At 42.4% G+C, this 27,825-nt stretch overlaps 1 protein-coding gene across 2 annotated transcripts in view; it reads left to right on the forward strand.

Moving 5' to 3' along the window:
* The first annotated feature begins 932 nt into the window (after positions 1 to 932).
* The window catches only part of gramd2ab (GRAM domain containing 2Ab), a 74,497-nt gene continuing 47,604 nt past the window's right edge, over positions 933 to 27,825 (forward strand). The window contains exons 1-3 of one of the 2 annotated variants that reach the window (XM_014123957.2): positions 933 to 1,285; positions 16,121 to 16,236; positions 18,017 to 18,130. In XM_014123957.2, coding sequence (XP_013979432.1) covers positions 16,205 to 16,236; positions 18,017 to 18,130 — 146 coding nt within the window. In that variant the 5' untranslated portion in view covers positions 933 to 1,285; positions 16,121 to 16,204. The remainder of the gene's footprint in view (positions 1,286 to 16,120; positions 16,237 to 18,016; positions 18,131 to 27,825) is intronic. The other variant, XM_014123958.2, reaches the window with a different exon arrangement.

Consider the following 27,825-nt stretch of genomic DNA (forward strand, 5'->3'; position numbering starts at 1 on the left):
AAGAAAGTAATACTAAGTGTATGTTGTGTAGTAATCTGTTATTAGCCCATGTGCCTCACCCTAATAATTTGGTCCCTTTCCCCCCTCATAACTTAGCCTACTGTTCTGACTTGGTGGTGCACATGTAGCCTATAGCCTGTTTTAGAGAAATCTAATCATCACATTTATTTATCCTACAGTTTTGACTTGGTGTACAGGGGAAATACTGTAAGAACGGCCCATGTTCTGAATTCTGTCACTGTACATTTCAAAAGTGCTGAACCAATAGTTATATTGAATACGTCCGTCCTAGCTTGGATTGCCTCTTATCCGCTCATTTTTCCCTTATACCATAGTTTGCACATCTCAATTGTCAGTAGAAACCCCATTTGTTTAAGCAAGTCAGCAATATCAGCTATGTTTTTTAAAAAGGCAGTAAATGAGGCTGAATGAACTGTTTCGCTGTTAGACAAGGCTCCACTGATAGCCAGGTGTAGCAGTGGTAAGGATTAACTCCATGGTGCTGAAAGGAAAGCTCTGCTGTTGGGACGACAATTTGTGGGCACCGTTTGTCACCATTACAGTGCAATTAATGTATTGTTTTAGTGTTGTGTAGTGCCTTTGCTGGCATGCATCAAATATATATATATATTCTGCCCCACCAAGATGTACATGCTAAAATTGCCCTAATGTGTTTTACTATCTCCTGCCTTAGTATTCAGTAGGCTCTGAGATTAAATATGCTATGATGTCGGCTCCTATCACAAAGCAATACTGTAACCAACGGTAAATGCATCTGTTAGGCCTACATTTGAATGTTTTTATTAGCCTAACATGATTATAACTCCCGTGCATTAAAACACCTCAATTTTCCCCCAAAGAACAATATTTGCTTGCAGTACAGTTGATCAACCACTAGAAGTTATGTGTTCCGCGTTCTCTGCACGAGTGCACGTAGTAGATGGACCGTAGAGATCACAGTAGTAAGGCACAAAAAAATGCAGGAGGCGGGAACAGTAAATAAATAAGCCAGTGCCCATTGCCACAGCGCTCGTGGATGCTCAGCGCAACAAGTTAGCTTTTTAGTCAGACGAAATTTAATCTACTCGGTGCTCCTGCCTTTGTGTTGACAGCTCGACAACTCTGACAACCGCTTTCCCCACTTCCAATCTTGTCTACCATTTTCCCTTTACCCACGGACTTCTTACTTTAGATTACGATTATGTGGACGTTCGACCCTTATTTCTCCTCTCTGAGTCCGCCGCGGAAATGATATACTCGACAGCATATCTACCCAGTTTCCACGGTAGGTTTTTATCCATGTCGAGACCGCAGACATTGTCAACGAGAGGCAGATTTATTTCTGCTTCGCGGTCCTGGTACTGTATTTACCCGTTATTTTACGAGATAGACACGTTAATTGGAAATATGACACGACAGCTGAAGGTAATGAACAGATGATTCAAGTCGGACAGTGACATTATTATTATTATTATTATGTTATTACATAACGGATAGGTTAGTGCTTGGTAATTGAATTATCCATTTGAATTACATAATGCAAATCTTCGACACTCGTGCCATTGTGCTGTGGTAGTCTGCACTCATCCTGCCCATTTAGCTATACATAATTACAAAGGAAACTAAAAACTGATAAGTCATTCTTCTGTGCCAACTTTGTGCAGTATTCTTCTAGAACAATGAAAGAGGTGTGCAGAGAGATTTCCAGTGTGCTGACAATATGAAATCATGGCTGCTAAAATAGACTGCAAGGATCTCAGTAGTTTCTACTTTGGGAATGGAAACTTGTCACCCAGCACATGATGTTCCACTCATGGGTATGTCAGATATGTAGTTGGGGTATTATGATTAGTTTAGCCAACAGGCCCATGTACATTTAGTGTCTGTCTGAAAGGTAATGACATGCATTTTCTAATTGTTAGTATCAAACGGGTCATACATTCCAGAGAGTGGTTAATAATTAGACACGAGTGTGTTTGAATCCATTTGGCCTACTTTTGTATATATAGTGTAGCTTCCTCTCTGATCTCCATGTAACCACTCATCGACTGAACCACAAGATTATTATTTGTCCCATCTGACACAATGTATTATCCAGCAGCAACATCTTGCCTAGTGCTCCCTTGGGCTTGCATATTATGTAAAAACTTCAAATAAATCATTTTGACGGTATTGAAAAACCATCCTGTGGCTTTTTCCAAATACCGCGGTGTACGGTATATACTGTATATCGCCCAAGCCTATCACACAATACCAATTACAGCCATCAGAATTGTGAAGCCCTCTTTATTGAAAGGTTGGACCATGTTAACATTGCATATGGCCCAACCTCTATTGTGAGTGTTTGAAAGAGATGGATCAATTATTATGTCCTATTATAATGAGGAATAGTCAGTTTTATTAGACTTGTGTTGGAAATGAAAGGTGCTAATTCAGCACTGCCCGGCTATGTTTGGCCAGGCTAATATTCTAAAGTGAAGTAGGTTGGGAGCTTCAAAGAGAACCCATTCATAAAACTGTGGACACAGCTCTCGGCGGCGAGGTAATTTACATCTCAAGGTTCTGTATCTGTTTGTGTTGTAGATAATAACGGCTGTCTGAAAGTCAAGTTGGACAGATCAGCCTCAACTAAACCAAACAGTAAAATGGACTTCGTAGGCGAAGATATTACTTTACTAGTAAACTATTGAATTCATTACTTCTGATATTGGATAATGTGGATACATTCTTTATTGGTTGTCATGCAACTTCCTAAGACCTATCCACCACACATGCCCCCTGTCTATTGGTATGCATCTCCCATAATGACTGATTTACTGTGTGGCCTGGTGTGATGTTGTTTACAAGTTTCCGGTCCACTAGGCTTAAGCCAAAATCTTTTTCTAGTGGGAAATGGTTCCCCTCCACAGAGTTGAGACAGGCACAATGTGGTCGTTTCCCCTAGCGTTGTTTCGGATTGGACTCCTCGTTTGGGGACAGGGAACAACTGAAGGGATGAGATCACTCAAGGACACTTAAACAAGAGACCCATTGAGGAGGTTTAGAAGCATTTTGGCTCTGATTTGGAGTCAGTAGCAGCACTACACAATATAACTGTTTGTGTTTGTTTAGTTGTAAAACCGCCGCCCCTTGAATGTCTTTTGGACTCAAAGTTACTACTCATTAGAACTCCCGAAGAGCAGCCATTATCTATCATTCTATCGTCTGTCAAATAACAGTGAACAGGACTCAAAGATCAAATCAATTTAATTTCAGTGCATGTAGATGGGTGTTGATTCCAGCGAGAGGGGAATATTATTTTCGGAACCATTTTGCATAGTCACTTATTAGCAGTTCAGCACATCAGCGTTTGTCGTACTGTTACGCAAAATCAAGATAAACCTTTACCATCATAGAAGACATTAAACATCCATAACCAAACTGGCTAAAACTCTGTTGTTGGCCGATGGTAGCTATATCTGCACATGTTAACTTGAGTTCTAACGTCACCAACATTACTAGCAGCAGTAACAGTAAATCCAGGTATAATGGCTAACACAAAAATTGACCACATTTACATACGGATAGTATTCCGGATAGTAGCTCATATCCAGATTAAGGTCTTATTCAGGATAAGCTGTTTACATGCACCTTTTGATATCCCACTCACGAGTATCCCTTTAACCATGAATAAACAGAATATTTCTAATTTAAGTTCATATGGGTTAAATAGAATAACTCAAATCTGGACACTGACTGTAGGGCCTATAACCTCTCACATGTAGTCGGATATAATATTAACTCCATCAGAATTATGCATTTCTTGCAGTAAAACGATAGAACAAATGTTAATTTTGTCTCAGGAACAGGATTGGAGAAATATTATTTATTTGTTTCGGCATCTCTTCAGAAAATGCGCGTGTAATGTATTATCTTTGACACTGTTATGCAAGCAGACAGTATTTCAACCACATAAATGATGCACCCAAGATGAACTGAAGTCTTATCAGAAGCGCGTTTCATCGTTTTCTCAGCGTTCCATTTCCTTAAAACCGGTCAAACTGATGACATTTGGACATTTTTCAGAGGACCCAGTCTTTCCACTGTTTTGGAGTTATTGCATTTTTGCCGGTCCCAAAACGCCAACCTAAACGAAACAGACAACTTTACCGGTGTTAACTAGATTACTAATGCATTAATTCTATCAATGTAAGACATTCTTCAGGTGAGCACTACTTTATTTTGTCTTCTGGGGCAACAAGTTATGACAGAAGAGAAGCTGCATGTATCTAACTATAGCTGACAAACAAATGGCCTACCAAGTGTTGGAAATTTGGTATATAGCCTCGTTGTTGTTTTTTTATTGTGTTCCTTTTTCTTGTTTTACTTTAATGTATTTGGTAAATATTTTCTTAACTCTTCTTGAACTGCGCTGTAGGTTAAGTGCTTGTAAGTAAGCATTTCACTGTAATGTCAACACTTGTTGTTTTATAATATGGCCTACCAAATGTCGGAAATTATAAGCAGAAACGTTTCTAAAATAGGGGTGAAAGTAGCCAGCAGGCTTTACAGTCCAGTACGGAGTATCAGCAAAATAAATTATTATGGAATTATTATGGTGGATTTAACTGCGCAGGTGCCCTACTTTTCAAAGTGATTTGTTTGACAATCAGATGAAACATCACACAACAACCATGATATGTGAAACTGAGCCTGCACAGACCACAAAAAACAACAGTAAATGCGATAAGTTGTTTACATGCAACAGTATCCCGTCTAAGACCAGGCATCTTATCCGGGTTTCTCATAACCGGGATACAAGCTTTTTTGGGTTATTGTAAATGGGATATGTTATTGTAAATGGGATATGTTATTGTAAATGGGATATGTTATTGTAAATGGGATATGATGTTTATATGCATCAACTCAAAAACAGAATACTTGAGTATCCCGAATAATAATGGGATATTGGTGTGCATGTAAGTGGCTACCATAATATCCTGCAAGTTATATCAGCCAATAAAGATCAGGCAGTTGAGCAAAAATAAAGACATATCTTGAAATAAACATTGACATTAATCCAATTGGTATTTGACCGTTAATTTCTGCAAAACTTGCAGTGTTGATGGAGTTGTTGTAGCTTACTTGCTAGCTAGCTAGCTAGCTTATTCCATCCCCATACGCCATGCTAAATCCGAGTGGGCCAGTTTGTTTTGCATGGCACGTTTTCTTTAATCATCCACTAGCAACATAACATGACAAAACTCTTTGGGCACTTTAGTACCTACTTCCCTGATTCGCCTCCATCACCGAAGCCACCAGCAGGCTGTTCCTTTCTTGACTTCAAAGCTGCAGTGTATTGTTGGTATGCGAGTTTTTGATAAATGTAATTCAAATTGCGAAAACAGACGTATTTTTTTAATAAACTTTTGCGTAAAGACCGTTTTGAAGGAATATAATCAGTCAACGTTGTTTTAGATTTGTGGAATATATATTGTGCAACCTTTCCTTTCACAGCACGAGTGAGGCTGGATTATTGATAAAGTCTCTGAATGAAATATACTTTTGAACATCCAGTGGTTGTTTTTAATATTGTATCTAGATCATTTTTAACCATCATCTCAATGCTAGCCTGGTCCTAGATGTCTTTCGATCTCTGTGTGACAGTGACGATGGGAGTTGGCAAGACAGCACACACAGATCTGGGACCAGGACATCTCAGTGCATGTCACTCTGGTCCTGGCGGAGCTAGGACGCCAGACAGCCAGTCAGTCACCAAGGGGCTAACTGAACTTCAGAGAACATGACGCTTTGAATAAAAGTGGGAAGAGAAGAGCATGTTTCGCAGATGAAACCAGGAGATACCTGGTCTGGGGAGTAACCGGGCATTCACCTACACTGACCTCAGATCCAGTTCTTCCTACCTGACTACCTGACTGGCAAATTAGGAGAAAGTTCTAGAAAGGAAAGATGGAGAGAGCAAGGTTGTGTAACTAATAAAAGGAAAGTCTTACTAAGCACAGCATATACACAGAGTGTACAAAACATTAGGAACACCTTCCTAATATTGAGTTGCACCCCTTTTGCTCTCAGAACAGCCTCAATTAGTCGGGGCATGGACCCTAGAACGTGTCAAGCGTTCAACAGGGATGCTGGCCCATGTTGACACCAATGCTTCCCACAGTTGTGTCAATTTGGCTGGATGTCCTTTGGGTGATGGACCATTCTTGATACATACAGGAAACTGTTGAGCATGAAAAACCCAGCAGTGTTGCTGTTCTTGACACACTCAAACCAGTGCACCTGTCACCTACTACCATACCCTATTCAAAGGCACTTAAATCTTTTGTCTTGCCCATTCACCTTCTGAATTGCACACACATAATCCACATCTCAATTGTCATAAGTCTTGAAAAGGATTCTTAACCTGTCTCCTCCCCTTCATCTTCACTGATTAAAGTGGATGTAACAAGTGACATCAATAAGAGATCATAGCTATCACCTGGATTCACCTGGTCAGTCTATGTCATGGAAAGAGTTCCTAATGTTTTGTCCACTCAGTGTATCCAGGACCTCTACACCAGGCGGTGTCAGAGGAAGGCCCCAAAATTTGTCAAAGACCCCAGCCACCCCAGTCATAGACTGTTCTCTCTACTACTGCATGGCAAGCGGTACCGGAGTGCCAAGTCTAGGACAAAAAAGGTTCTCAACAGTTTTTACCCCCAAGCCATAAGACTCCTGAACAGGTAATCAAATGGCTACCCGGACTATTTGCATTGTGTGCCCCCCCCAAGCCCTCTTTTACGCTGCTGCTACTCTCTGTTTATCATATATGCAAAGTCACTTTAACTATACATTCATGTACTTACTACCTCAATTGGCCCAACCAACCAGTGCCCCCGCACATTGATTAACCGGGCTATCTGCATTGTGTCCCGCCACCCACCACCCGCCAACCCCTCTTTTACGCTACTGCTACTCTCTGTTCATCATATATGCATAGTCACTTTAACCATATCTACATGTACATACTACCTCAATTAGCCCGACTAACCGGTGCCTGTATGTAGCCTCGCTACTGTTATAGCCTTGCTACTGTATATAGCCTCGCTACTGTTATTTTTCACTGTCTTTTTACTGTTTTATTTCTTTACTTACCTATTGTTCACCTAATACTTTTTTTCCACTGTTGGTTAGAGCCTGTAACTAAGCATTTCACTGTAAGGTCTACACCTGTTGTATTCGGCGCACGTGACAAGTAAACTTTGATTTGATTTCTCAAAGGGGAATGCGTTGCTGTAAGCCGTGTATCCTGATTAAATCCGAAGGGAACAGACAGGTGCAGGCACAGACAAGCTGAATGATAGGTTGTTAATGCTAGGGATGTAACAAATTAAAATGTTTAAACCACCATTTTTTTAAAAATCGGTTTTCCACATTAATTCACAATGCAGCTGCGCTTCTGCCAGCAACAGTTTGGGCCTCACGGTGCGTCCCTTTCAGGTGGTTAAGCATTGAACCTGTGCTACCATTACTATACCTCAATTCCACCTTGCAAAGTTTGCATTTCTTTCTCATTTACCTTCTCAAAGTATTGTCATACAGGACTTCACCGCTGTCCCTTGCCTTTTTCTGCCATTTTTCCAACTGTTAACGACGATGACGTAGTGGTGGAGAGTCGACTCCAATTTAATTGATTTCTCGACTCCTTTTGTGCTGACTCCCGGTGTAAACTCTCATTTCTGAGTTTCAAGATTCGATTCCGCTAGGACTCCACTTCTAAGATTCAGTATTTTTGGAACGGAGGAGACTGATCACATTGCCGTACTTCCGAAAACAGAAACACTTGCATCTTTCATAGCGAGCTAGCGAGGGACGAAGAGGGAGAGGGGAGGGACACAGTATAGGCAGGTAGACCACCAGGCAGACTGAGTCAGAACTGTGCACTAGGCCCATCTATGGACAATCAAAAGCTGGTTCTCGCAATGGACAGCTGTATCTCTTTTTGGCTTGCAATGTCCCGCAACTTCAGTCAAGCAGGGCCTATCATCAATGAATAGGCTAGGATATTGAGATGCAACACTTCGCTCTCCCAGTCACACACAGTGTCTGCGCAAGTGCACGGGTTCGCTTCATGCTGTTCACAGCGTGGTAGCCAGGACACCAGAGCCTCATGCTTCGACACTCTTAGTTGCTGCGGAAATTGACCCACTATACTGTTTACTTTCTGCATCTTCTTTAATCACAGTGGCGTAGGGTGAAGGTGGTTTATTGGTTGATTTGGCCTTGAGTGCGGAGACCTAGGACAGTGTCTAAGCACGGCTTTATCGATCGCAGCTTCCACAGTCATGCTGCTGGTGATGCAGGTTAACTGACTTGCCTAGTTAAATATAAACAATAAATAAATAAATAAATAATGATTTAATATCGCTGAGTCTATATTTAAATTACGCATCTTTCCCTTTATAGCCTATCGTCTAGTTAGGCTAAAGAAATAATAATAATATGTTTTGTGATAACGGCACTGTGTTTTTCGTTTAGGGATTTTTCTTAACGTTAAGGATCCCAATTTCGTTTCAAAGTTTTAATGTTTACACCCCTAGTTCCTGTATCATAGCGATCACACTTCAGTGGTCACACGTCAACCTGCATCACCAGCAGCATGACTGTGGAAGCTGCGATCGATAAAGCCGTGCTTAGACACTCTCCTAGATCTCCGCACTCAAGGCCAAATCAACCAATAAACCACCTTCACCCTACTCCACTGTGATTAGAGAAGATAAATGGGGATGAGACTAATTAGATCTATTTATGTTCCCAGCCACATCACAGGAAATGGGTTTCCAAGAATCAGGGAGCCATGGAAACCGTTGTCATGGTTTGTCTCGATGGAGCTTGTACCTGTCTTCTCAGGCAGTGTGTGTGATGTCCGCAGCTGTTGCAGATAGGATCAGATCAGGAGATGGGTGAAAAGGGTGGACTGGAGAGAAAGGAAAGGAAGGGACAGAGAGGCGTCAACTCTTCTTAAAGATGCTGTCCGGGACCTTAACTTACTTCATAACATATTGTACGGAACATTTCATACGAAATGGATGACGTAGTACACGGTCGTGCACAATTTTCGAGGGACCTGTTTTCGCCTTTGAGCACTACTTCCAAAACTACTGGGTGACAACATACAAAAGCTCTGGAGAATCACTTTAATGACAGCTGAAGCCGACAGGAACAGGAAACCAGATACAGTTATATAGTACGACAACAGACTGACTTATATATTTTTCACATCTTATCCCATGTTTTTACTCTGAAATACATTTCGGCATATTCACTCTACTATTTCTATCCACTATTTCAACACTATCAGAATTCTGTTCCTATGTATTTATTTTTAGAAGTGGGTCTTTGTTCTGTTTAGCACAATTTTTATTGTGACTCCCTTTTGAAGGCATTCATGTTTGTCTAAGGGAACGGAAAGGCTACACTTGCTCACAGATGATTTGTTTCGCAACACTCCCAAGGTCCTCTGTTTTGCGTGCTACCTGACCTTTCGTGAGTTAACCTGCGCTCTTCATATAGCCCAGGTTGTGTTTGCACTGGGTTTCTATCGGTTGACCATTAAACAAGGTGTCTCCTCATGTCCACTTTGGAACTCGGTAACAAGAAGAAGAAAATGCCCGCCTCGAATGGCCTTTTCTCAGGCTGTTGCCATGGCGACTGAGAGAGGAAAATACCTGCATGCATAGCGACCGTACGTGACTGTGTGGCAGAGTGAAATTTTGCAAGCACTGGGGACAAAAGAAAGCCCACTGACAATATGTGCAAAATATGTGCATCACTGTCACAGAACTGCCAAGAGCTTTTTTGTGGTGATGCGTTTGGTCTTTGTCGAGTAAGGAAGCCTTTGTCGATCCATTGTGCAGGGCCACTGGACAGAGAATAATGAGCCAGGCTTGGCATGCAGTAGAGAGGAAGTTCCTTATATTGCTCCATTCTCTTTTCACTGCCATTATTAAAAAACATCATCCCCCGGAACGTCAACTCCTGTAATATTTCCCTCAAACAATAAGATCACTATTCCGTCTCATTTTACCGTTTCTCTATTTTTGAGGTCATGGTGGGGATATAAAACTCCCTTTGTGTCCGGACAGTCCGGGCAGGCAGTGTCTGGTGCCAACTCTATCCCATGGCAGTCCCAACTCCAGTCACATCGCAACTAAAGAAAACACAATGCCAGCTAGTCCCCCGGACCAGCCCTGAGCTTTTCCCTGTGCTGCATTTTGGACATCCTCCAAAAGCACAATTATCTCCTCTTCAGTGTCCTTGGGTGAGGTAGCATTGGTGAGGATTGGGAACCTGGCAAGATATAATTGACTAAATACAGAATACAGAATCTGGGGTTGATAGACCAAGAGCTGTGAATGCCTCGTCTCCCTAGTTAAAGTAGGGCTGATTCAGCCCTTTGAATTCGAATGTGAGCGTAGTTACTTACTTTTCACATTGAATCGTGTGTGTGTGTGTGTGTGTGTGTGTGTGTGTGTGTGTGTGTGTGTGTGCGCATTTCTCATTCTCCCATCTCATAAGGCTCACACGTACAGACTCATCAACCTAGTTACTTTTGGCACTCATTGTGTCTCTGCTGCTTCTCCGTTTGCTGCCACCACGCTATTTACACTCTGCATTACTACCTATCACAGTGTTTGTCATCTCTCGTTGTCAACTAGCTGTCATGCCATGTAATCCTCTGTAGGCCTATCTGTCTCAATGTAAACTCATCGCTGCCTGGCATCCCCGGTTGAACCTTCAGTGTTAACTGTTGACCTTTGAATGCTTGAAAGAATATCTCGAGAATGGGTGTTTATCATGTACACCAATGAAGAATGTGGGGTCTTCAGCATCTTCAGAGGAACCAAGTTGAAGTCCTTGAAAGGCTTTAGGGTGATATGGGATTTTACAGCAGGGGGAGGTTGAAAGACCTTGTTCTTGGTGTGCGTCAAGCATGTATGAAACATGGGATGGAATGGAGACAGGTCAAGCTCAGTGGTGGTCTTATCTCAGATTCACTTCCATCTTATCAGCCTTCCTTGTCTGTTTGAACTGCATCTGCTCAGCAAACCGGCTCTGTTTTATTCCCTTCAGAACACTGAAGGGAAGTTGAAACAATGGTATTTTGTTTGATGCGCCCGCTAATTACTGTTTCTAAATGTGTTCATTGTTCACCCAGTCGAAGGAGTCTACGTGCTTTGCCAAGCTAACGGTTCTGAAACTGTGAGAGCGCCCACGCCTCAACCTTTCTCTCTGCAGCCTTTTAACGATGGTCCAACCTCTATATTTAGTCATTATCTCCCACACTCCCTCCCTCCCTCCTTCCCCTTCCCACCTTTTCAATAAGCTGGGCTGTTAGCTGAACTGACAGCCTGATCATCATGTCACTTCTCCGCCCGTCTTGTCAGTTGTCACCTACCTTGTCTCTCCGTTCCCAGCCAACCAATCAACTGTCACCTACCTTGTCTCTCCATTCCATGCTAGCCAATCAACTGTTAGCGTGCCTGTCTTCCCTCAGACAGCCACCTAGTCTGCTGTGGTTATTCTCATTAGTGACTTTCTACTCTCTTGGAGAATGGTATTAGCTAATGAAAGAGGGCTTTGTTGTTTCAGGTCAGGGCCAGTTTAGTGGATGACAGGAAACCACTAATGACAAGCAGAAAACCACACGTTGTTGCAGTTGTCTCAACTCGTGAGCAGAACAACTGGAATCCTACAGTTATTAGCGCGTGGATACCCAAAGCTGTTCAGCCAAACCAATTCATTAGGGGTCCATCAAGGTGTGACTCTCACTAACCAAACGTTTGGTTTGGAGGTGACAAAGCTGAATACATGTCTGTTCTACGAAATATATTCCCAAATAAATGTATTCTCAAAAATTGCTTTCTCTGTTACGCTGTGTAAACTGAACTGAACTGAACTGAACTGAACTGACACATACTACCATTCAACGTTTGGGGTCACTTAGAAATGTCCTTGATTTTGAAAGAAAAGCTCATTTTTTGTCCATTTAAAATAACATCAAATTGATCAGAAATACAGTGTAGACATTGTTCATGTTGTAAATGACTATTGTAGCTGTAAACTGCTGATTTTGTTATGGAATATCTGCATAGGCATACAGAAGCCGATTATCAGCAACCATCACTCCTGTGTTCCAATGGCACGTTGTGTTAGCTAATCCAAGTATATCATTTTAAAAGGCTATTTGATCATTAGAAACCCCTTTTGCAATTATGTTAGCACAGCTGAAAACTGTTGTTCTGATTAAAGAAGCAATACAACTGGCCTTCTTTAGACTAGTTGAGTATCTGGATCATCAGCATTTGTGGGTATGATTACAGGCTCAAAATGGCCTGAAACAAAGAACTTTCTCCTGAAACTCATCAGTCTATTCTTGTTCTGAGAAATGAAGGCTATTCCATGTGAGAAATTGTCAAGAAAATGAAGATCTTGTACAACACTATGTACTACTCCCTTCATAGAAAAGCGCAAACTGGCTCTAAGCAGAGTAGAAAGAGGAATGGGAGGCCCCAGTGTACAAATGAGCAAGAGGACAAGTACATTAGTGTCTAGTTCGAGAAACAGACGCCTCACAAGTCCTCAACTGGCAGCTTCATTAAATAGTACCCGCAAAACACCAGTCTCAACGTCAACAGTGAAGAGGCGACTCCGGGATGCTGGCCTTCTAGGCAGAGTTCCTCTGTCCAGTGTCTGTCTTCTTTTGCCCAACTGAATCTTTTCTTTTTATTGGCCAGTCTGAGATATGGCTTTTTCTTTGCAACTCTTCCTAATTTGTAAATTTAAGTAGGGGTAAAGTGACTATGTATAGATAATAAACAGGGAGTAGGGGTGTTAATGTAAATAGTGCCGGTGGCCATTTTATTAATTGTTCAGCAGTCTTATGGCTTGGGGGTAGAAGCTGTTAAGGAGCCTTTTGGTCCTAGACTTTGGCGCTCCGGTACCACTTGCTGTGCTGTACCAGAGAGAACAGTCTATGACTTGGGTGACTGTAGTCCTTGACAATTTTTTGAGCTTTCCTCTGACACCGCCTAGTATATAGGTCCTGGATGGCAGAAAGCTTGGCCCCAGTGATGTACTGGGCCGTATGCACTACCCTCTGTAGCGCCTTACGGTCAGATGCCGACCATTTGCCATACCAGGCGGTGATGCAACCGGTCAGGATGGTCTCGATGGTGCAGCTGTAGAACTTTTTGAGAATCTGGGGACCCATTTCAAATCTTTTCAGTCTCCTGAGGTGTTGTCGTGCCCTTTTCACGACTGCCTTGGTGTGTTTTGACCATGATAGTTCGTTGGTAATGTGGACACCAAGGAACTTGAAACTCTCGACACGCTCCACTTTAGCCCCGTCAATGTTAATGGGGGCCTGTTCGGTCCTCCTTTTCCTATTGTCCAAGATTAGCTCCTTTGTCTTGCTCTGCCAGGTCTCTGATCTCCTCCCTATAGGCTGTCTCATCGTTGTCGATAATCAGGCCTACCACTGTTGTGTCGTCAGCTAAATAAATGATGGTGTTGGAGTCGTGTTTGGCCATGCAGTTGTGGGTGAACAGGGAGTACAGGAGGGGACTAAGCACGCACCCCTGAGGGGCCCCAGTGTTGAGGATCAGCGTGGCAGACGTGTTTTTTGCTACCCTTAACACCTGGGGCGGCCCGTCAGGAAGTCCAGGATCCAGTTGCAGAGGGAGGTGTTTAATCCCAGGGTCCTTAGCTTAGTGATGAGTTTTGTGGGCACTATGGAGTTGAACGCTGAGCTGTAGTCAATGAACAGCATTCTCACATAGGCGTTCCTTTTGTCCAGGTGGGAAAGGGCAGTGTGGAGGGCGATTGAGATTGCGTCATCTGAGGATCTGTTGGGGCGATATGTGAATTGGAGTGGGTCTAGGGTATCCGGGATGATGCTGTTGATGTGAGGCATGACCAGCCTTTCAAAGCACTTCATGGCTACCGATGTGAGTGCTACGGGGCGGTAATCATTTAAGCAGGTTACCTTCACTTCCTTGGGAACAGGGACTTTGGTTGTCTGCTTGAAACATGTAGGTATTACAGACTCGGTCAGAGAGAGGTTGAAAATGTCAGTGAAAACACTTGGCAGTTTGTCCAAAGTAATTCAAAGCCTGTACTGTATCACTTAGGATGCAACTTTCCAGTGATACAATTTTTTCCATGTAATGTTGTTATTAAAACAAAATCAGGCAACTCCATAGTAGAGTAGTTTAACTATTTACCTAGTCGGCCTGTTGTTGTGTGCTGTATGCGAGAAAAATGTTCCTCGAGGCGCATTCAAGTTGCGAGAGCCATAGATATGGAGGGAAACATGTAGTCTTTTTAGACAAGCAGTCTTGGCTAAACAATTCATAATACAATCGCTTGAAAACAGTTTTGAAAGCAGTTTTTGCAAATGTATTTTGAAAGCAAAATGATCTCATCATTTTACAATTAGGGCTGGAGATTTCCAGGGATCTCACAATATGATATTATCACAATAATTCTATATGTATTGCAATTCCAATACATATAGAATTATTGTGATTTTATTGTGATTCGATGTTCCAATCATATTGCTCACCATATGCCTACTGCAGAGGGACGAGAGAGAGACAAAATAAAACGAGTTTTGATCAGTCATGGGAATGAAAGTGCTGAAAACAAACTGGCTCCCGATTTAAAAAGAAGATGGAGAACAAGCTATGAAGGCAAGATACTGGACTTTAGGCACAGGTACAGCCAACTAGCAGAAAAATAATATTGTGATGTTGTCAAAACGATACGATATATTGTTAAAATGAATATCCCGATATGTAACTGATTACCCCCCCCACCCCCTTCACTAGTAGTCTTTTGCACAGTGCGACATTTGTCACTGACTTCAGATCTGCTAAGAGTACAGAGAGTACTAAGCCTTTGCAACTGTTTATGAAAGGAAAGGTCCAGGGACAGCAAGGGAAATGCACAAGTGGGAAATTGTGTCTGGGTAAAATTGCATTACCCACACATATTAAGGAGAGTGGGTGTCACTAGCTCTTCCTCAGAAGTGCTTTTCTCGCATTTTTAGCACCCTTCCCACTTTCTAAATAGTTATTGGCATCCTTGATAAAGATGAGCATATTAAACAAGTCAACCGTTTCTTTGTGGATTTTGATTAGTGCTTGGGGTTATCCACTTGCGGCCAAATGTCAGCATCCTGACAGAGGCAACCAAAACATAGACTCTATGGTTGCAAAAATGGTAAGAGACCTATCCATGCTCTGCTTTCTTGACATTTCTGTCGACCAGACAGGTCCTACAGGCCTGGTCATGTGCGGTCAAGAGGGACATAGGTCAATTGCAGTTGGTCCAGAACAGGGTAGCACATATTGCACTTAGATGTTGATGTGTTGAAGGTATCAAACTGTCTGTTCAAGCAGTTGGCACACAGTTCGGACACTCATCGGCAATCAGAAGTCTCTTCACAGTCTCCAGGTTCAGAACAGAGGCTGGGAAACGCACAGTAAAAAATAGAGCCATGTCTACATGGAACTCTCTGCCACCCCAGGTAACTCATGCTGGCAATAAAACCAGATTCAAAAACCAGATAAAATAACACCTTATGGCACGAAAGGGACTTTAAATAGACACGGACGTTTGTATATATTTTTGTATTGTAATTTACACTGTATTATGTATTGTATTATGTAGGTGGGTGGCCTTGCACAAATCCTTGGCTTATGCGAGCCCGAACGGCTCATAGGGCAGGACCCATCTCCTGTTTCTGAAGAGTGAGGCAGAGTCAGGAGATTAAGTATTATTATGTATTTTATTTGTTGTGTTTTATTTCCTGTTTGGACCCCAGGAAGAGTAGCTGCTGCCTTGGTAGCGGCTAATTGGGGAACCCAATAAATACTACTACCTGTTTTTTTGGCTAAAATGTCCTGGTACTTGGTAAATTTCACGTTGACCTTAACATGGGCCCCAGGACCAGTGGAAGCAAAATAGCCTCATAACATCAAAAATCCACCACCATATTTTACCGTAGATATGAGGTACTTTTCTGCATATGCTTCTGTTTTTCAACGCCATACCCACCGTAAACATTTTGCAGTATTCATCTCAGTCTCCGGATTTGAACCCCATTGAAAACCTGTGGTTTGAATTGAAGAGGGCAGTCCATAAGCGCAGACGAAGGATGTCAAGGACCTGGAACGATTATGTATGGAGGTACGGTCTAAGATCCCTCCCAGCGTGTTCTCCAATATCATAAAACATTTTAGAAAAAGGCTCAGTGTCGTTATCAAAGGGTAGGGTGCTGGAGTACTGAAAACGGGTGTTGATAATTTTGTCCCCTATCTTAAAAACAAATATATATACATATATATATATATATATATATATATATACACTGCTCAAAAAAATAAAGTGAACACTAAAATAACACATCCTAGATCTGAATGAATGAAATAATCTTATTAAATACTTTTTTCTTTACATAGTTGAATGTGCTGACAACAAAATCACACAAAAATAATCAATGGAAATCCAATTTATCAACCCATGGAGGTCTGGATTTGGAGTCACACTCAAAATTAAAGTGGAAAACCACACTACAGGCTGATCCAACTTTGATGTAATGTCCTTAAAACAAGTCAAAATGAGGCTCAGTAGTGTGTGTGGCCTCCACGTGCCTGTATGACCTCCCTACAACGCCTGGGCATGCTCCTGATGAGGTGGCGGATGGTCTCCTGAGGGATCTCCTCCCAGACCTGGACTAAAGCATCTGCCAACTCCTGGACAGTCTGTGGTGCAAAATGGCGTTGGTTGATGGAGCGAGACATGATGTCCCAGATGTGCTCAATTGGATTCAGGTCTGGGGAATGGGCGGGCCAGTCCATAGCATCAATGCCTTCCTCTTGCAGGAACTGCTGACACACTCCAGCCACATGAGGTCTAGCATTGTCTTGCATTAGGAGGAACCCAGGGCCATCCGCACCAGCATATGGTCTCACAAGAGGTCTGAGGATCTCATCTCGGTACCTAATGGCAGTCAGGCTACATCTGGCGAGCACATGGAGGGCTGTGCGGCCCCCCAAAGAAATGCCACCCCACACCATGACTGACCCATCGCCAAACCGGTCATGCTGGAGGATGTTGCAGGCAGCAGAACTTTCTCCACGGCGTCTCCAGACTCTGTCATGTCTGTCACGTGCTCAGTGTGAACCTGCTTTCATCTGTGAAGAGCACAGGGCGCCAGTGGTCTCATGCTACCACTAGAGTGAAAGCACCGCCAGCATTCAAAAGTGACCAAAACATCAGCCAGCACGCATAGGAACTGAGAAGTGGTCTGTGGTCCCCACCTGCAGAACCACTCCTTTATTGGGGGTGTCTTGCTAATTGCCTATAATTTCCACCTGTTGTCTATTCCATTTGCACAACAGCATGTGAAATTTATTGTCAATCAGTGTTGCTTCCTAAGTGGACAGTTTGATTTCACAGAAGTGTGATTGACTTGGAGTTACATTGTGTTGTTTAAGTGTTCCCTTTATTTTTTTGAGCAGTGTATATATATTACTTGTTAAAGACAATCTCTTTCTCTGAGCAATTGTATTAATATAAAATACATTTCAAATTGTTTAGAGCATGCAATATATTATTTATTTTATACAGCTTATTTTATATAGTCTTTTTTGCTCATCTTTATCAAGGGTGCCAATAATTATGCACCTAGCTGAAGCTGTGGACAATATCCTGGGAAAGTGGGTTTATAGGCCCTTTCACACCACTGAGCAGAGTGAAACCAAGCTGTACCGAGCTGGCCCTGTAACACATCCACCATTGTAGCTGAAAAAGACAATGTGAAAGGAAAATATCATCTGCCAGCACAGTTTGTCTCCAGTCAGCACTATAGTTAGAAAAGGGTATGTGTATGTACTTGAGTGAAGTGTTTCTGTTGATCATTTAGTCAGTGTGTGAATGGGTTTTGTGTTTTGTTCTGTCCCCTCAGGCTGAAGATGATGGAACACCAGGAGCAGAGTGATGACATCAGTGTCCTGAGCCCGCTGGAGTTGCTGGCAGAGGCCGCCAAGGAGGATGATGGACACTGCCAACCACAGTTCAGGTGAGGCATCTCCACTACCTATGGCACAGATTTAGGATCTGCTAACCCCCTACCCTCTCAATCCTAATCTTAATTGTTGGGTTATAAAACTGAACTAGGGTCACTTCAACCTACTCCCTTCCCATACACGGCTCCTGAGTGGCACAGCGGTCTAAGGCACTGCATCTCATTGCTAGAGGCGTCACTACAGACCCTGGTTCAATTCCAGGCTGTATCACAAACAGCCGGGATTGAGAGTCCCATAGGGCGACTCGCAATTGGCCCAGAGTCTTCCGGGTTAGGGTTTGACCTGGGTAGGCCGTCATCGTAAATACGAATTTGTTCTTAACTGACTTGCCTAGTTAAATAAAGGTTAAAAATAAAATACAGTACACTTATAAGGATCCTGGATATGATATAGTCCATTGCCTTTGAGTGGTCAAGAAAATGTCTGTCCGCCCCTGTTCTTTTAGCAGTTGTTAGGGCAAATAGAAGAGACATCTGACTGTTAGTGTGAAAGTTGCCAGCCTCCCTGCAGACTCCAGAATGATAAACAGATGCATAATGTCACCTCATGCTGTCATGATGTACACACTCTGTCAGTCATGGTTAATGTGGCTACTCTGGTCACACCGCACCCCCAGCGAGCAAAACTAGTTGCAATGACGTCATTATCATGGTTGTATACTGGTTGCATAAGGACATTTCGTTAACATCTTTTTAGCAACCAGAAAATCACATTGTAATCTGTTTATATGACATCTTCTGAATCAGAAAAGCAATTCTCAACCAGAAAAGAATGTAATTAAGATGCCGTGTGCCATTGCCGTCTGCCGCCGTTGCTTTGCCGCGCTGACTAAGGACAGGGAGGCAAATGAGCAACTAGCAGTATGATGTGCAGTGATATGGTCCCGTGTGGCTCAGTTGGTAGAGCATGGTGTTTGCAACGCCAGGGTTGTGGGTTCGATTCCCACGGGGGGCCAGTACGGAAACAAAAAATACAAAAAGAAATATGTATGAAATGTATGCATTCACTACTGTAAGTCGCTCTGGATAAGAGTGTCTGCTAAATGACTAAAATGTAAATGTAAAATATCTCCACCTCTTGTCACCATATTCAACAACACTGTCTTCTTCTCTTCAGTAGCCTACACGTCCCCACTTGCATTCTGCCCCACCTTGCAGTCTCCTCTGCATACAGGAGTGGTATAATTGCCAATGGCTTAGGACACAATAAAAGTCTGGAAAACGCCGGCAGCCTGGCATACAAAGACAGTTAAAGGTCTCTATGGTCTATTTAGTTTTACATTGGTATCGAGCAGAATAGAATCACACCTCGTAATTCAACGTTGATGACTAGGTGCGAATGCTGTCTTGAGGTCTGGGACCCACCCTTTTCCCAAAGTGTAATTATAGTGACATTTTCCTTGACTCAGGATGAGGATTAGCTTTCACATGCTATCCTAGCAATTATTATATAGTATTTCTGGAAAATCTCATTGTTATATTCTACCCATCTGTCAACATGCCGTTTACATCATAGTCTTTTGATACAGTATAGTTGAACTTGTCTATGGGTGTGACAAATCTCAAGTGCACAGAAAAAACACAGACAGACAGACAGACAGACAGACAGACAGACAGACAGACAGACAGACAGACAGACAGACAGACAGACAGACACACACACACACACACACACACACACACACACACACACACACACACACACACAGAGAGACTGTTACGGAGTAATGTCCTGACATAGACCCGTACCTACCCTGGTTTGTGACTCCCAGTCACTGTCAGACCTGGGATAACCTCTCACTGGCAGAGACGAACAGACAGACAGTCACATTCTCTCTGTCAGGAACACAGCCAACAGAGTCAGAGATCACATCAGGCCTTTTAACACAGTGTCCTGGTTTTAACTGTCGGTCCAATAATACTGTACATTGCTAAGCTATGCTATACAATACAACACAATATAATACAATAGAAATCAATGACAATATAACTTAATAAATCCCTCCAGGAGCAATTTTGAAGGCATCAGTGAGAGTACAAATTCGCAATGACATAAATTGTTGGAACTGTCGGAACTAGAAGCACAAGCATTTCGCTACACTCGCATTAACATCTGCTAACCATGTGTATGTGACCAATACAATTGGATTTGATTTGAATTACATCTTGAGCATACAATACAACGCGATAGTCCTAAAATTCATCCATACCATCAGACTATCATATCATATAGTATACACAGCTTGGAGAACTTGGGCTATAGTATGTATAACCAATAATGAACCTTGTTTTTAACAGCTATGTTATTATATGAATTATGAAACATCAGCTCTTTTGCCCCAGTGTTGTTTTGGTTCAGATTCAGTTCATTTCAGCGAGTTGAGGCAGAATTTATAATACCAGCTAGACTCTATTGAGTTTCCTTACAGATAACTATCCACTTAGCACCTTAATGTTAGTAAGTGATGCTATAGGGCTCATTTACCCTTCAGGTGATTGGAGATCTGTCTGAAGCGCTCATAATAACAGCACTAACGGTGAGGCAGCAGTAGTCTGTGCTGTTCTGGGAGTGTGACTGATAAACAGGCTCTCTGGCAGCACATGAAAGCCTAGAAGGGTGCGTGCTGAGGGAGAAAATACAGAGGGAGTTAGGATCATTAGATATGAAAATGGAACCCCCCCCCTCCGCCCCATACACACACACACACATCACACAAACAGAAAAGGCACACACACTCAAAACGCATGCACGCTATCATACACACACACACACACACACACACACACACACACACACACACACACACACACACACACACACACACACAAAGGCGTTGTGTCTCTGCTCACTCAGAGAGTCTCACGTGTAAAGATACTCCCTGTGGTGATACTGTCTGCTCACTGCACTGAGCCAAAGAGGGAAAACCAGACCTGGTCAGAGAGACGAGCTAGCTCTTTAAGAGGGAAAATAAGTGGGCAAAACCATTGTCTATGTTGTCTATGTTGTCTATTGTCTATGTCTAGGTAAATATGTTGTCTATGTCTATGTAGTCTATTGTCTATGATGTCTATTGACTTTGTTGTCCATTGTCTATGTTGTCTAGGTAAATATGTTGTCTATGTTGCACCTCCGTCACTCGGTCGCATCGTTGCCATTGTTATTCGCTTGCTGCAGCTTATTGATGTGTGACTGATGGTTAATACCAAGTCTTTCTGAACGGGGGCTAATGGCTGTTTCGTAAAATGTACACTATTGTGGCCTGGAAATATGATCATTGCTAACATAGACAAATAAAGAGTAGAAAACAACGTTGCCATCATTGTGATGTCGTCAAGTTTAATTTAGAGGAGTGGCAATGTTGCTTTGAGCTAGCAAAGTTAGTCAGAAATAGCTAGCAATGCTAACGTTAGCGAGCTGACATTTCAGCGCTCTCCCCTCAATCTTAGCTAGCTAGCTAAAGTTATACTGCATCTAAAGTCAGTTGTTTGGAGATATCGCAATGATCACAAAAGCTTGCCCTACAAATTATTTGCCTCCTTTTGAAATGTCATCGTGTTTCCAAGCCACAGTAATGCACTTTAGACTAGCACCCATTGAGACTGCATTGAGTAGAATGCTCAGCTGGACATCAGGCCTAAAACGAACGTTCAAAACAATATTGTGATGTAATGTGCAACCCATGAAAATGTTGGCTATGTAAATACAGGTTACTGCCAAAATAAAGGAAACACCAACATAAAGTGTCTTAATAGGGTATTGCGACACCACGAGCCAGAACAGCTTCAATGCACTTTTTACAAGTGTCTGGAACTCTTGGAGGGATGCGACACTAATCTTCCACAAGAAATTCCATAATTTGGTGTTTTGTTGATGGTGGTGGAAAAACACTGTCTCAAGCGCTCCAGAATCTCCCATAAGTGTTCAATTGGGTTGAGATCTATTGACTGAGATGGCAATGGCATATGGTTTACATTGTTTTCATGCTTATCAAACCATTCAGTGACCACTGAAGTGTTTCCATTATTTTGGCAGTTACCTGTATGTACAGTGCATTCAGAAAGTATTCAGACCCCTGGACTTTTTCCACATTCTGTTACGTTACAGCCTTATTCTAAAATTGATAAAATCATTTTTTCCCCCATTTCATCAATCTACACACAATACCCCATAATGACAGAGCAAAAAATACATTTTTGCAAATGTATAAAAAGTAAACTGAAACATCATATTTGAACAAGAATTCAGACCCTTTATTCAGTACATTGTTGAAGCAACTTTTGCAGCGATTACAGCCTCAAGTCTTCTTAGCTATGACGCTACAAGCTTGGCACACCTGTATTGGGGGGAGTTTCTCCCATTCTTCTCTGCAGATCCTCTCAAGCTCTGTCAGGTTGGATGGGGAGAGTCGCTGCACAGCTATTTTCAGGTCTCCAGAGATGTTCGATCGGGTTCAAGTCTAGGCTCTGGCTGGAATACTCAAGGACATTCAGAGACTTGTCCCGAAGCCACTCCTGTGTTGTCTTGGCTGTGTACTTAGGGTCGTTGTCCTGTTGGAAGATGAACCTTTGCCTCAGGTCCTGAGCGCTCTGGAGCAGGTTTTCATCATGGATCTATCTGTGCTTTGCTCCGTTCATCTTTCCCTCGATCCTGACTAGTCTCCCAGTCGCTGCCGCTGAAAAACATCCTCACAGCATGATGCTGCCACCACCATGCTTCAATGTAGGGATGGTGTCAGGTTTCCTCCAGACGTGATACTTGGCATTCAGTCCAAAGTCTTCAATCTTGTTTCAGCAGACCAGAGAATCTTGTTTCTCATGGTCTGAGTCCTTTTTCCAAACTCCAAGTGGGCTGTCGTGCATTTTACTGAGGAGTGGCTTCCATCTGGCCACTCTACCATAAAGGCCTGATAAAGGCCATCGGGTTCTTGGTCACCTCCCAGACCAAGGCCCTTCTCCAATTCCTCAACTTGGCTGGGTGGCCAACTTTAGGAAGAATCTTGGTGGTTCCAAACATTTAAGAATGATGGAGGCCACTGTGTTCTTGGGGACCTTCCATATTGCAGACATTTTTTGGTACCCTTCCCCAGATCTGTGCCTCGACACAATCCTGTGCTCTACGGACAATTCTTTCGACCTCATGGCTTGGTTTTTGCTCTGACATGCACTGTCAACTGTGGGATCTGCCTTTCCAAATCATGTCCAATCAAATAAATTTACCACAGGTGGACTCCAATCAAGTTGTAGAAACATCTCAAGGATGATCAATGGAAACAGGATGCACCTGAGAAAAATTTCAAGACTCATAGCAAAGGATCTGAATACTTATGTAAATAATTTTTTTTTATAAATTAGCAAAAAATGTTAAAAAACCAGTTTTTGCTTTGTCATTATGGGGTATTGTGTGTAGATTGATGAGGAATAAAAATATTTTGTATGGATTTGACAATAAGGCTGTAATGTTGTCTATGTTGTCTACATCTATTTAAATGTGTATATGTTGTCTGTTGTCTATGTAAATTAGCTAGTAGTTATTGAAATAGATGTTTGCATGTGTGTGCATGCAAGCATATTAGCAGGGCTGAAAGTGTGTGCATACATGCACACTGCACACATCTCCTAAAAAATGTGCAGACAGGAGCCATGTCATCTTCGAGCTGCTTGCACACTTAAACGCCATATCAGTGCGGCTGTGGTGTGATCTGAACTGGGCCCCAGCAGAGCTCAAAAACACCTCCCTAAGATAGATCCTACCCCTACAAACACACCACACACACACTCCTCACCCTCTTCTCCTCTCACGCAGCACCCAAGAGGCTGCAGGAGATGCAGAGTGCTGGGAGAGGCAGAGCGAGAGGATCACAGGAGGAGATGGAGAGAGACAGAGAGTGCTGCAGCCCAGCGCACGTGCAGCCTGCACATGTTTACTAGAGAAGAGCGGAGACCCCGTTATGTAACACATATCTAGGGGGAGGGGGGAGGATAAGAGGAAGAGTTAGATGAAAGAGGAAGTGTGAGATGGATAGAAGGGGATTGAGGGAGAAATAGATGGGAAAGAGAGGGGGAGGAGAGATAAATAATGGAAAGAGAGGGGAAAGGGAGAGACATTTATGGAAAAGAGGGGCTAGGAGGGAGAAAGATATATGGCAAAATAGGGAGAAGGAGTGAGAAATACACAAGTATTCACACCCCTTGACTTTTTCCACATTTTGCTGTGTTACAGCACGAATTTAAAATGGATTAAATTGAGATTTTGTGTCACTGGCCTACACACAATATCCCAGTGGAATTATGTTTTTCAAATTTTTTACAAATGAATTCAAATAAAAATCGGAAATGTCAATAAGTATTCAACCCCTTTGTTATGGTAAGCCTAAATAAGTTCAGGAGTAGGAATTTGCTTAACAAGTCACTTAATAAGTTCAATGGACTCACTCTGTGTGCAATAATAGTGTTTAACATGATTTGTGAATGACTACCTCATTTCCGTATCCTAAACATACAATTATTTGTATGGTCCCTAAGTCAAGCAGTGAATTTCAAACACAGATTCAACCAGAAAGACCAAGGAGGTTTTCCAATGCCTCTCAAAGAAGGGCCCCTATTGGTAGATGGGTCAAAAAAAAACTGACATCAAATATCTCTTTGAGCATGATGAAGTTATTAATTACACTTTGGATGGTGTATCAATACACCCAGTCACTACAAAGATACATGCGTCTTTCCTAACTCAGTTGCCGGAGAGGAGGGAAACTGCTCAGGAATTGAGGCCAATGGTGACTTTAACCTGTTAGGGCTAGGGGGCAGTATTGACACGGCCGGATAAAAAAACGTACCCGATTTAATCTGGTTACTACTCCTGCCCAGTAACTAGAATATGCATATAATTATTGGCTTTGGATAGAAAACACCCTAAAGTTTCTAAAACTGTTTGAATGGTGTCTGTGAGTATAACAGAACTCATATGGCAGGCCAAAACCTGAGAAGATTCCATGCAGGAAGTGGCCTGTCTGACAAGTTGTTGTTCATCTTGGCTCTTTTTATTGAAGACTGAGGATCTTTGCTATAACGTGACACTTCCTACGGCTCCCATAGGCTCTCAGAGCCCGGGAAAAAGCGGAATGATATCGAGGCAGCCTCTGGCTGAAACACATTATCGCGTTTGGCAAGTGGCCGATCAGAGTACTATGGGCTTAGGCGCGTGCCCGAGTCGACCCCATGCTTTATTTTCTTTCGTCTGTTTACCTAAACGCAGATTCCCGGTCGGAATATTATCGCTTTTTTACGAGAAAAATGGCATAAAAATTGATTTTAAACAGCGGTTGACATGCTTCGAAGTACGGTAATGGAATATTTAGAATTTTTTGGTCACGAAATGCGCCATGCTCGTCACCCTTATTTACCCTTTCGGATAGTGTCTTGAACGCACGAACAAAACGCCACTATTTGGATATAACAATGGATTATTTGGGACCAAACCAACATTTGTTATTGAAGTAGAAGTCCTGGGAGTGCATTCTGACGAAGAACAGCAAAGGTAATAACATTTTTCTTATAGTAAATCTGACTTTGGTGAGTGCTAAACTTGCTGGGTGTCTAAATAGCTAGCAATGTGATGCCGGGCTATCTACTGAGAATATTGCAAAATGTGCTTTCACCGAAAAGCTATTTTAAAATCGGACATATCGAGTGCATAGAGGCGTTTTGTATCTATAATTCTTAAAATAATTGTTATGTTTTTTGTGAACGTTTATCGTGAGTAATTTAGTAAATTCACCGGCAGTGTTCGGTGGGAATGCTAGTCACATGCTAGTCACATGCTAATGTAAAAAGCTGGTTTTTGATATAAATATGAACTTGATTGAACAAAACATGCATGTATTGTATAACATAATGTCCTAGGGTTGTCATCTGATGAAGATCATCAAAGGTTAGTGCTGCATTTAGCTGTGGTTTGGGTTTATGTGACATTATATGCTAGCTTGAGAAATGGGTGTCGGATTATTTCTGGCTGGGTACTCTGCTGACATAATCTAATGTTTTGCTTTCGTTGTAAAGCCTTTTTGAAATCGGACAGTGTGGTTAGATTAACGAGAGTCTTGTCTTTAAAATGGTGTAAAATAGTCATATGTTTGAAAAATTGAAGTTTTTGCATTTTTGAGGTATTTGAATAACGCACCACGGGATTACACTGGCTGTTGAGTAGGTGGGACGCAAGCGTCCCACCTAGCCCATAGAGGTTAAAACATTTACAGAGTTTAATGGCTGTGATAGGGGAAATCTGAAGATGGATCAACAACATTGTAGTTACTCCACAATACTAACCTATGTTGTGACTTTACTTTCATTAATCTGATGACTGTTATTTATCTAATCAACTAACTCTTTAAAAGTCAATCGATTAAATACATATTGTAACTATTAACTCATTAGGATTTTATGGCAAAACGAGAGTGTTTTTTTAAGAGTTACCATCTCCCGATTAAACTAAAGGTCTTTACCTTTTAAATCCATAAACAGTCAACTCATTAATTGTAACCTCATATCATATCATCCTTCTGAACGGTCGTAACCTCCTGCATCTGCATAAACCCCAGCCTTACTTATGATTCAGTACTACACAAATTGGTTAAATTATTTATTTACTAGCGAACTAAATGATAACACAGGATAAACATACACATTTAATACATTAAAACAGGTCCCTAGCGGACTGACACAATATGGCATTTTGTTACAAAGGAGATGAAGAGTGCGAGAGAGAGAGAGGGGCAGAGACATAATACTTTGGTACATTTAGAAACTACTCCCACTGTAATCATATACTTTGCACACGAACCGCTGCCCATTTGGAGTAATAAATCATGAATGTACACTGCTCAAAAAAATAAAGGGAACACTTAAACAACACAATGTAACTCCAAGTCAATCACACTTCTGTGAAATCAAACTGTCCACTTAGGAAGCAACACTGATTGACAATAGATTTCGCATGCTGTTGTGCAAATGGAATAGACAACAGGTGGAAATTATAGGCAACTAGCAAGACACCCCCAATAAAGGAGTGGTTCTGCAGGTGGGGACCACAGAGCACTTCTCAGTTCCTATGCTTCCTGGCTGATGTTTTGGTCACTTTTGAATGCTGGCGGTGCGTTCACTCTAGTGGTAGCATGAGACGGAGTCTACAACCCACACAAGTGGCTCAGGTAGTGCAGCTCATCCAGGATGGCACATCAATGCGAGCTGTGGCAAGAAGGTTTGCTGTGTCTGTCAGCGTAGTGTCCAGAGCATGGCGGCGCTACCAGGAGACAGGCCAGTACATCAGGAGACGTGAAGGAGGCCGTAGGAGGGCAACAACCCAGCAGCAGGACCGCTACCTCCGCCTTTGTGCAAGGAGGAGCAGGAGAAGCACTGCCAGAGCCCTGCAAAATGTCCTCCAGGAGGCCACAAATGTGCATGTGTCTGCTCAAACGGTCAGAAACAGACTCCATGAGGGTGGTATGAGGGCCCGACGTCCACAGGTGGGGGTTGTGCTTACAGCCCAACACAGTGCAGGACGTTTGGCATTTGCCAGAGAACACCAAGATTGGCAAATTCGCCACTGGTGCCCTGTGCTCTTCACAGATGAAAGCAGGTTCACACTGAGCACGTGACAGACGTGACAGAGTCTGGAGACGCCGTGGAGAACGTTC

Source organism: Salmo salar, chromosome ssa10 (assembly GCF_905237065.1).
Source record: "Salmo salar chromosome ssa10, Ssal_v3.1, whole genome shotgun sequence".
Taxonomy (NCBI): Eukaryota; Metazoa; Chordata; class Actinopteri; order Salmoniformes; family Salmonidae; genus Salmo; species Salmo salar.